The following is an 11925-nucleotide window of genomic DNA, read 5'->3' on the forward strand; positions in this document are numbered from 1 at the left end:
TCACTGACAACATCATGCAAATCAGACAAGCAGTCAGTGCCTCTGCATCAGGTACAGCAAATGTACTCTCCCTGTGTTCACCTAAAGCCATTTCAGACATGTCACAATTCCGTCTGATAAATGCTAAAGACCTGGAAGACATTATCCAACATCTGAAATCCTCCTCCTGTAGCCTCGACGTCATCCCAAAAGGATTTTTCAAAACAGTTTTCCATTGCTTGGTCTCAGATATACTACACATAGTAAACAAGTCTCTTCAATCAGGTGTATTTCCACAGGCGCTGAAAACTGCAGTAATTAAACTGCTCCTGAAAAAGCATAACCTAGACGCAACCATAATGAATAACTACAGGCCAATATCTAACCTTCCCTTTTTAAGCAAATTGATTGAAAAAGCAGTTTTTCAACAGTTGAGTAATTTCATGTTTTTAACTGACGGTTTTGATGTGTTCCAGTCGGGCTTTAGACCTAACCACAGCACTGAGACTTCACTTGTTAAGGTCTTAAATGACATCCATTTAAACACAGACAGTGGCAGAATATCAGTGTTAGTATTATTAGATCTCAGCGCTGCCTTTGATACTGTTGACCACAACATATTGCTAGACCGTCTTGAAAACTGGGTGGGAGTTTCAGCAACAGCTCTAAACTGGTTTAGTTCCTACTTAAAGGACAGAACAAACTTTGTCTCAACAGGCAATTACAAATCAACACTGATAAATATGTCATGCAGGGTTCCTCAAGGCTCCATCTTAGGACCTTTGCTTTTTAATATTTATATGCTACCTCTGGCTGAAATTATTAAAAAGAGCCATCTAAGCTATCACATCTATGCAGACGACACCCAGATTTATTTTAAAATTACACCGGGAGACTATTCTCCAATTAGACCACTGAGCAAGTGCATTGAGCACATCACTGACTGGATGACTCAGAACTTTCTCCAATTGAACAAACAAAAAACTGAGATCATTGTTTTCGGAGCAAAGAAGGACCGATTAAAAGTAATCGCAGAGCTTCAGTCGGCAGACTACAAAGTAACTCACAAAGCAAGACATCTGGGTGTAGTGATGGACTCAGACCTGACTTTTAACAGTCACATTACAACAGTTATTAGGTCTGCATACTACCACCTGAAGAATATATCACGGATTAAAAAACTAATGTCGCAACAGGATTTAGAAAAACTTGTCCATGCTTTTATTTTCAGTAGACTCGACTACTGCAATAGTGTCTTCACAGGGCTCACTAAAGAATCCATCAGAAAGCTGCAGCTGATTCAGAACGCTGCTGCTAGAGTCCTCACTGACATTAGAAAAGTGGATCACATCACTCCGGTTCTGAGATCATAACACTGGCTTCCAGTCTGCCAAATAATTGATTTAAAAATATTACTGCTAGTCTTTAAATCACTAAATGGCTTAGGACCGAGGTATATCGACGACCTCCTCCATCACTATGAAGCATCTAGGAGTCTCAGGTCCTCTGGGTCGGGTCTGCTCTCTGTTCCGAGAACAACAGCTAAACGTGGAAAAGCAGCTTTTAGTTATTATGCCCCAACCATCTGGAACAAACTGCCCACATCGTGCACGTCCGCCGAAACACTTCCTATTTTTAAATCCAGATTAAAAACGCACCTATTTGCCGCTGCTTTCAATTGAGCACTTTTAGTCATGTATTCTGTACCTGCTGTGTTTATTTATTTATTTTATTTCATTACCTTAGCTTATTATGCCTGTTTTTAAATGCCATTTAATAATGTATTTACCTGTCTGTGCTCCACCTGTCTGTGCTCCACCTGTCTGTGCTCCACCTGTCTGTCTTCACCTGTCTGTCTTCACCTGTCTGTGCTCCATCAGGTCTTCACGGTGATCTTTATCGTTGAGATGCTCCTGAAACTCGTGGCCTTCGATCCGTACGGATATTTCCAGGTGAGACTTCCTGTTTGTGAGCGGCTCAGGTGAGACTTCCTGTTTGTGAGCGGCTCAGGTGAGACTTCCTTTTTGTCAGCGGCTCAGTGATGACAGCTGTTGCTATGGTAACATGTGTTTCTGTTGCCTTGGTTACAGGTATCCTGGAACGTCTATGACAGCATCATCGTCTTCGTCAGTCTGCTGCTCCTCGCCGACATCATCAACCTGCCCTTCCTCCTATTGGTCAGTTGGTTACATTGGTTGGTGATTGGCTAATTGTTACACAACGCTGTGACATCACAAAGTGACCAACATCTGATCAGCTCATTTTCAGACAGGTTTTTATGGAGATGGCTCAGGACAAAAAGAGAGGGGTCTTTGTTCCTGTTTCAGAGCCGATGATGATGATGATACGTGAAGAAGAGGGTTCTGCAGAATAGATTACCTTTAAACGTGCAGAGCAATAATTACTGAATCTCACAAACCTGAGTAAAGTGAAGAAGATGCTGATGATGATGATGATGATGGTGGTGATGGTGATTACATTACATTGCATTTAGCTGAGGCTTTTATCCAAAGCGACTTACAATAAGTGCATTCGACCAGGAAGACACAACCTTGAAGAAAACAGAATCATAAAGTACATCAGGCTTCATAGAGCAAAAACATTTCAAGTGCTACTCAACTGGCTTTAGATAAGCCAGTCCTTTATTAGTATATAAGTGCTTTGTTAATAGTTCTATCGCTGGAAGTGGAGTCAAAAGAGATGAGTTTTCAGTCTGGAAGGTGTGTAAGCTTTCTGCTGTCCTGATGTCAATGGGGAGCTCATTCCACCATCTTGGAGCCAGGATAGCAAACCCACGTGTTTCTGCTGATGGGAACTTGGGTCCCCTTCGCAGCGAGGGTGCAGCGAGTCGTTTGGCTGATGCAGAGCGTAGTGCACGCGCTGGGGTGTACGGTTTAACCATGTCCTGGATGTAGGAAGGGCCAGATCCATTCACAGCATGGTAAGCAAGTACCAGTGTCTTGAAGTGGATTCTAGCAGTTACCGGAAGCCAGTGAAGGGAGCGGAGGAGCGACGTGGTGTGGGAACATTTAGGAAGGTTGAAGACCAGACGAGCCGCTGCATTCTGGATGAGCTGCAGAGGTCGGATGGCACATGCAGGTAGACCAGCCAGGAGGGAGTTGCAGTAGTCTAGGCGTGAGATGACGAGAGCCTGGACCAGAAGCTGAGTCGCTTTCTGGGTCAGCTGGGGACGTATCTTCCTGATGTTGTAAAGCGTGTATCTGCAGCAACGGGTTGTAGCAGCGATGTTTGCAGTGAAGGACAGGTTGTTATCTAGGGTCACACCCAGATTCCTTGCAGTCTGAGTCGGGGAAACAACTGAGGTGCCGATGTTGATTGTTAGGTCAAGAGTGGGACAAACTTTTCCCGGAAGGAAAAGCAGTTCAGTCTTGTCAAGGTTGAGCTTGAGGTGGTGAGCAGACATCCACTGAGAGATGTCAGCTAGACAAGCAGAGATGCGTGCGACGACCTGGGTCCCTGAGCGGGGAAAGGACAGAATTAATTGGGTGTTTGTGTACAAGGCGAAGAGGAGGGGACCAATAACAGAGCCCTGAGGGACCCCTGTAGTTAATTGACAAGGGTCGGACTCGGACCCTCTCCAAGTTACCCTGTAGGTGCGGTCTTTGAGGTATGAGGTGAGGAGGGAAAGTGCAGAGCCTGAAACTCCAACTTCTTGGAGAGTGTGAAGGAGGATCTGATGATTCACCGTGTCGAATGCAGCAGACGGGGAAGGGGCTTTGGGGGGGTCCAGGAGGGAGGAGAAGATGGAAAATAGTTTTTTGGGATTGGAATAGGAAGATTGGATCTTATCTTGAAAGAAAGTGCTTTTTGCCTGAGAGATGGAAGCAGAGAAAGAGGAGAGGAGAGCCTGATAGGTTAGGAGGTCGTCATGGTGTTTGGATTTCCACCATTTCCGCTCTGCTGCCCTAAGGATGGTTCTATTAGCACGCAGTGCATCATTTAGCCAGGGAGCAGGAGGGGACTGACGAGCCTAACGAGATGTGAGAGGACAGAGAGTCCAGAGAGGATGAGAGAGTAGAGAGGAGAGTTTCTGCAGCAGAGTTTGGAGGCAGGAGTTGGAACGAGTCCGAGGAAGGGAGGGCTGAGAGCACCGATGAGGCAAAGGTAGAGGGGGAGAGGGAGCGAAGGTTACGGCGGACAGGTGCAGGATGAGAAGAGATTAGTTTGTTATGTTTGGAAAGGGGTAGAGAGAATGAAATGAAGAAGTGATCAGATGTGTGGAGCGGGTTTACAGAGAGGTTAGAAGTAGCGCAGTTCCTTGAGAATATGAGATCAAGGACATTGCCAGCTTTATGAGTTGGTGGGGACGGAGACAGTGAGAAAGCAAAGGCGGTTAACAGAGATGTTAGTTAGTCTATCTTCCCCGTCTGGAGGTTGAAGTCTCCGAGAAGTACAGTCGGGAGGGCCAGTTTCAGGGATGTGTGAGAGGAGATTATCTAATTCCTCCAAGAAGTCCCCCAAGGCGCCTGGTGGACGGTAGAGAACAACAATGGTTAACTGTATAGGATGGGTTACTGTGACGGCATGGAATTCAAAGGTGGAAGGAGTGAAGTTAGGTAGCTTGAAGAGAGAAAAGCTCCATTTGGGAGAGAGCAGGAGACCAGTGCCACCTCCTCTGCCAGTGGGTCTGGGTGTATGGGAGAAGGAATATGCTGTGGAGAGAGCTGCTGGGGTGGATGTGTTGAATGGAGTAATCCACGTCTCAGTGAGAGCAAGGAAATCCAGAGACTGCAGGGAGGCGTAGCCAGAGATGAAATCAGCCTTACGAACAGCTGACTGGCAATTCCACAGGCCGCCTGAAACTAGATGTTGGATCTCAGTGGAGCATGTGGGATAGACGAGAGCAGGCCGGTTATATCGATTACGAGATACACGGGGCCAGTGATAATTGAGAGAAGACACATAAACAGGAATGGAGAAAATACACATGATTATAGCATGAGGGGCTAAACAACCAAAGAAAATAAAACACCAGCGATACTTTGCTCAATCAAAGTAGGATTTGCCTCCTCTTTGCCTCCCTCGTGACTCCAGCAGGACTCCAATGTATTTGTCAGTCTTTGACTCCCAGGATCATTTTGTCAGTCTTGACTCCCGCAGGACTCCAATGTCTTTGTCAGTCTTAGCCTGTCTGACGCTGACGCTCCAGGAAAGTGCTACCTAAAATGGACACCTGATTGCTGAGTTCTCACAGCTGTGGGGCCACGTCCCTTTAATTAGTTAACTCTGCAGCTGGTGGCCCTCAAAAGGAAATCTAGACTGGCTCCCTCCTGACTTGTTATTGTAATTTCAGTGGCCCAATGGTTTTACAATTACATTAAACCCTAAGTTATAAAGTTATGAGTTTAACCCTTAATACAGTTACACCTACTCAATAAAGCTCTTAGTATTCTACAAATGTTTAAATCAAAGTTAACCCTAGCAGTCAGTTAGTTCACTTTTAAGGTTTCAGTCAAATGACTTGTCCCAAGTTTCTGCCTGACAGATACTGTAGCGGTTTTGAGATTTAAAATCACAATTCCAGTCAGATCAACTACAGAGCATTGATACAGAGTACACACACTGAAACAGAGAAGTCTAAGGACAGAATGTTACTCACACAATTCTAGAAGTCTCCAGTTGCTTTCCTGTCAAAATCGAGTTGCACACTGGTGATGATGATGGTGGTGATGATGATGATGATGGTGGTGGTGGTGGTGGTGATGATGATGATGATGATGGTGGTGATGATGATGATGGTGATGATGATGGTGGTGGTGATGATGATGATGATCATGGAAATGGAAGATTTAATAATAACAGAACTTTTCTCCAGATGATGATGATGATGATGACGATGATGATGGTGATGACGATGACAATGACGATGACGATGATGATGATAATAATAAAATGAGGAATAATAACAGAAGTTGTCTCTAGATGCGGTTCCTCCGGCTGGCCAGGTGGTGGCCGATGCTCCACATGTTGATGAAGATCATCTGGACGGCTCTGAGTTCTCTGAGGAACCTGACGCTCCTCCTCTTCATCACGCTCTTCATCTTCTCCATTGCTGGCATGCAGCTTTTTGGAAAGGACTACAAAGACCAAGTCTGTCGCATCGCAGAGGACTGCAAGCTTCCTCGTTTCCACATGACAGACTTCTTCCACTCCCTCCTGGTGGTCCTCAGGGTTCTGTTCGGGGACTGGGTCGAGGCGCTGTGGGACTGCATGGAGGTCTCCAGAAAGACATCCTGTCTCCTCTTCTTCATGATGCTCCTCGTCTCAGGAAACCTGCTGGTGAGTTCCTGCAGCTCACACGGGATCACATGAGAACACACAAGATCACATGAGAGCACACAAGATCACATGAGAACACATGAGAACACATGAGATCACCCAAGACTTCTTTAAGACTTTTTTAAAACCTCTGGTGGATATTCAAAGTTAGATTCCTTATGTCACCGGTTACCCCTTCAACTGCCCTCTTCAGCTGAAACACAGGGCTCAACTGTCAACAGGAGGGCTGACGACCGGCCGATCTGTGATTCTCTAGAACACACAGATGGCCAGTCCGCCCCTTTTTAGCATTTATTTTCAGATGAGCAGATCGTCACTGGGCTTTCAACTAAAGACACCGCAAAAACTGCGGCATGTTCTGCTTCTTATGGGTACTGCAATTTATGAAGTGCCGGCGCGGCGGTCTGGTACGCTCCGGCAGCACTACACCTCTGATCGTTTCACCACGTAGGAAAGCAGCAAGTCGACTGGAGTCAACCTGTTTTGTTTTTTTTCACGAAACTGTGTCTCAAGGCTTCTTAACATTTAACAACCAATTAATCTGTCATACCCACTTAACGGGAAGACACTCAGCAGCTGACGATATGTACCATTTTGACACGAAGCGTCTAAATGAGCCCTGAGCGAAAACATGCTAACAGACTTAGCAAGGCAAGGCAAGTTTATTTATATAGCACATTTCAACAAAAAGCAATTCAAAGTGCTTTACAAAAATGAAAGACATTAAGAAAATGGCATTTAAAAGCAGCATTAAAATAAAAAATACATGGATAAAAGTTACAGTGCAGTTTAAGATGTGAATAGTTCAATTAAAAGCAGCGACAAAAAGAAAAGTCTTCTTGCTGGATTTGAAAGTAGTCAGAGTTGCAGCGGACCTGCAGGTTTCTGGGAGTTTGTTCCAGATATTTGGAGCATAATAACTGAACGCTGCTTCTCCATGTTTAGTTCTGACTCTGGGGACAGAAAGCTGACCAGTCCCTGAAGACCTGAGAGATCTGGATGGTTCATAATTTAGCAGAAGATCAGAAATGTATTTTGGGCCTAAACCATTCAGTGCTTTATAAACCAGCAGCAGTATTTTGAAATCTATTCTTTGACACACAGGAAGCCAGTGTAAAGACTTCAGAACTGGAGTGATCCACTTTCTTAGTGTTAGTGAGGACTCGAGCAGCGGCGTTCTGAATCAGCTGCAGCTTCCTAATAGATGTTTTAGTGAGACCTGTGAAGACACCATTGCAGTAGTCCAGTCTACTGAAGATAAAAGCATGGACAAGTTTTTCCAAATCCTGCTGTGACATTAGTCTTTTAATCCTAGATATATTCTTTAGGTGATAGTAGGCTGATTTAGTAACTGTTTTAATGTGACTGTTGAAACTCAGGTCCATGACTACACCTAGATTTCTGGCTCTATCTGTTGTTTTGAACATTGCAGACTGAAGCTCAGCGCTAACTTTTATACGTTCTGACTTGGCTCCAAAAACCATTACCTCAGTTTTATCTTTGTTTAATTGGAGAAAGTTCTGACACATCCAGTCATTGATTTGTTCAATGCACTTACTCAGTGTTTGAATTGGAGCATAGTCTCCTGGTGAAATTGTTACGTAAATGTGTGTGTCATCCGCATAGCTATGGTAACTTATTTTGTTGTTTTTCATTATCTGAGCCAGTGGTAGAATGTAGATGTTAAAGAGAAGAGGCCCCAAGATGGAGCCTTGAGGAACCCCACATGTCATATTTGTCAACTCAGATGTGTATTTACCTATAGAAACAAAGTTGTTTCTGTCCTTTAAGACCAAAAAACCAATTTAGAACTGTTTCCGAAAGTCCCACCCAGTTTTCCAGTCGGTCTAGTAATATGCTGTGGTCAATTACATTACATTGCATTTAGCTGACGCTTTTATCCAAAGCGACTTACAATAAGTGCGTTGGATCAACAAGATACAACCTTGAAGAAAACAGAATCATATAAGTACATCAGGTTTCATAGAGCCAAACATTTCAAGTGCTGCTCAACTGGCTTTAGATAAGCCAGTCCTTTATACGTAAGTGCTTTGTTAGTAATTGTATCGCTCGAAGTGGAGTCGAAAGAGATGAGTTTTCAGTCTGGAAGGTGTGTAAGCTTTCTGCTGTCCTGATTTCAATGGGGAGCTCATTCCACCATTTTGGAGCCAGGATAGCAAACCCACGTGTTTCTGCTGATGGGAACTTGGGTCCCCCTCGCAGCGAGGGCGCAGCGAGCTGTTTGGCTGATGCAGAGCGGAGTGCACGTGGAAGGGCCAGATCCATTCACAGCATGGTACGCTAGTACTAGGGTCTTGAAGTGGATTCTAGCAGTTACTGGAAGCCAGTGAAGGGAGCGGAGGAGCGGCGTGGTGTGGGAACATTTTGGAAGACAGTATCTACGTCCGACTTAGTGATTCGAATTTACAACAGTGTCAAACGCAGCACTGAGATCTAATAATACTAACACTGAAGTTCTGCCACTGTCTGTGTTCAAGTGGATGTCATTGAAGACCTTTACAAGAGCAGTCTCAGTACTGTGGTTTGGACGAAAGCCTGACTGGAACACATCAAAACAGTTGTTTAAATGCGAGAAATTACTTTTTCAATGATTTTACCTAGAAATGGGAGGTTTGATATGGGCCTGTAATTGTTCATTACTGAAGCGTCTAGATTATGCTTTTTTAAGAGCGGTTTAATGACTGCAGTTTTCAGGGCCTGTAGAAAAATACCTGAGTGAAGAGATTTGTTTACTCTATGAAGTAGATCTGAGGCCATGCAACAAAAAACATCTTTGAAAAATCCTATTGGAATAATATCAAGGCAGCAGGAGGAGGATTTCAGAAGTTGAATAATGTCCTCTAGGTTTTTATCATTAATCTGATGGAACTGTGTCATGGTGTTTGAATTTATATTAGGTGGACATAGGGACAACACATTTGCTGTACCTGATGCAGAGGCACTGACTGCTTGTCTGAATGTTGTCAGTGAAGAAGGCAAATTCATTGCATGCCCTGGTGGATAGAAGTTCAGAGGCTACTGACACTGTGGGGTGATGTTACGCTAACGGGCTGCTTTGAATGGAGAGGTTTTGAGTGTTGAATTATGTAGACGTGTGTTGCTTAGCAACAATTACCGTTTGGCATGTATTGACGTGGACGCGCATCTTAAGACGAGGCGCAGCTACGACCTTGACTAGTCAGGCTTGGTGCACTCGGTGTAAATTCGAATCACTAAGTCGGACGTAGATAAGCCCGATGTTAGAGTTAAGAACTACTTTTTTACGCCCAGCTGGTGCACTCCACCTCTGGTCTAGTTTAAAGTTGGTAATTGTAACCTGGTCTTGTTGCTGGTCTGGAGTCTGTTCTTGTGTCTAGTCATTACTTTCTTTATGGTTCCAGGTCCTGAACCTGTTCCTGGTCTTGTTGCTGAGTCCGCTCCGTGGTCTCAGTCCGGCAGGTCCAGAAGAGAAGGTCAATAACAACGTCCAGATGGCTTTGAGGCGGATCTACAGAGCTACTGGGAGTCTGCTGGGGAGGAAGACCGGCGCTAAACCAGAACTCACAGGTGAGACCAGGATCTAGAGCTTTATCTAAATCCCTCTCCATTGTGACTCCTGGTGTCAGAGAGGGTTCAGGGTGAGTCTCTATCTGATGACTGTTTCCTGTGTCTGACGACAGAGAGTGACGGACAGGAAGTGGACAGGAAGGAACACCTGGCTCTAGACATCAGGACCAACGGAGATCACGAGGTGCACGAGGAGACGCCTGAACAGAAAGCAGTAAACGCTCTTATTATACTGCAGTATTTCTGAGTATGTGTAGTACTCTGAGTATGTGTAGTACTCTGAGTATGTGTAGTAAACTGGGAATGCTTCTGTGCAGAAAACTCCTGAAGGCCATCAGCACGGAGACCCTGAGGACTGCTGCAGCCAGAGTAAGAGCCAATCAGAGAGCAGCAACATAGCCAATCATAGATCATTAACACAGCCAATCAGAGAGCAGCAACACAGCCAATCATAGATCATTAACGCAGCAAATCAGAGACCAGCAACACAGCCAATCAAATACCAGCAATACAGCCAATCAGAGACCAGTAACACAGCCAATCAGAGACCAGTAACACAGCCAATCAGAGACCAGTAACACAGCCAATCAGAGACCAGCATCGCAACACAGCCAATCAGAGACCAGTATCGGAGAGCAGCATCAGTGTCTTTGTTTGTGTTTCAGAGTGCTGTCCCCTCCAGGTCGTAGACTCGTCCCGTGGAGCAGGGCAGGTCTGGACTAACTTCAGGAGGTTCTGCCTCTGCATCGTCCAACACAAGCTCTTTGAGATCTTCATCATCTTATTCATCGTGCTGAGCAGCGTGGCTCTGGTAGGCATTCTGATGTTTATATACAGTATTGTGTCTTTGTGGTGGTTCTGTGTGCATTGTGTCCCTGGTCATGTGATGCATCGTGTCCCTGGTCATGTGATGCATTGTGTCCCTGGTCATGTGATGCATTGTGTCCCTGGTCATGTGACGTGTCCCTGGTCAAGTGATGCATCGTGTCCCTGGTCATGTGATGCATCGTGTCCCTGGTCATGTGATGCATCGTGTCCCTGGTCATGTGATGCATTGTGTCCCTGGTCATGTGACGTGTCCCTGGTCAAGTGATGCATCGTGTCCCCGGTCATTTGTGATATTGGGCTATATAAATAAACATTGATTGATTGATTGATTGATTGATCATGTGATGCATCGTGTCCCTGGTCATGTGATGTGTCCCTGGTCATGTGATGCATCGTGTCCCTGATCATGTGACGTGTCCCTGGTCATGTGATGCATCATGTCCCTGGTCAAGTGATGCATCGTGTCCCTGGTCATGTGACGTGTCCCTGGTCATGTGATGCATCGTGTCCCTGGTCATGTGACGTGTCCCTGGTCATGTGATGCAGCGTGTCCCTGGTCATGTGATGCAGCGTGTCCCTGGTCATGTGATGCATTGTGTCCCTGGTCATGTGATGCATTGTGTCCCTGGTCATGTGACGTGTCCCTGGTCAAGTGATGCATCGTGTCCCTGGTCATGTGATGCATCGTGTCCCTGGTCATGTGATGCATCGTGTCCCTGGTCATGTGATGCATTGTGTCCCTGGTCATGTGACGTGTCCCTGGTCAAGTGATGCATCGTGTCCCTGGTCATTTGTGATATTGGGCTATATAAATAAACATTGATTGATTGATTGATTGATCATGTGATGCATCGTGTCCCTGGTCATGTGATGTGTCCCTGGTGATGTGATGCATCGTGTCCCTGGTCATGTGACGTGTCCCTGGTCATGTGATGCATCATGTCCCTGGTCAAGTGATGCATCGTGTCCCTGGTCATGTGACGTGTCCCTGGTCATGTGATGCATCGTGTCCCTGGTCATGTGACGTGTCCCTGGTCATGTGATGCAGCGTGTCCCTGGTCATGTGATGCAGTGTTGTCCCTGGTCATGTGATGCATCGTGTCCCTGGTCATGTGATGCATCGTGTCCCTGGTCATGTGATGCATGTGTCCCTGGTCAAGTGATGCATCGTGTCCCTGGTCAAGTGATGCATCGTGTCCCTGGTCATGTGATGCATCGTGTCCCTGGTCATGTGATGCATCGTGTCCCTGG

General features: G+C 45.6%; 1 protein-coding gene across 1 annotated transcript in view; it reads left to right on the forward strand.

Moving 5' to 3' along the window:
• LOC117562556 (sodium channel protein type 4 subunit alpha A-like) overlaps positions 1-10965 on the forward strand; it is a gene marked incomplete at its 5' end in the record, with an annotated part of 28505 nt that extends 17540 nt beyond the window's left edge. Inside the window, 7 exons of the mRNA XM_034240407.1 lie at positions 1860-1931; positions 2070-2156; positions 5923-6279; positions 9681-9846; positions 9960-10060; positions 10164-10215; positions 10512-10965. Coding sequence (XP_034096298.1) covers positions 1860-1931; positions 2070-2156; positions 5923-6279; positions 9681-9846; positions 9960-10060; positions 10164-10215; positions 10512-10939 — 1263 coding nt within the window. The remainder of the gene's footprint in view (positions 1-1859; positions 1932-2069; positions 2157-5922; positions 6280-9680; positions 9847-9959; positions 10061-10163; positions 10216-10511) is intronic.
• Between the last annotated feature and the right edge of the window lie 960 nt (positions 10966-11925).

Source organism: Gymnodraco acuticeps, unplaced genomic scaffold (assembly GCF_902827175.1).
Source record: "Gymnodraco acuticeps unplaced genomic scaffold, fGymAcu1.1, whole genome shotgun sequence".
NCBI lineage: Eukaryota > Metazoa > Chordata > Actinopteri > Perciformes > Bathydraconidae > Gymnodraco > Gymnodraco acuticeps.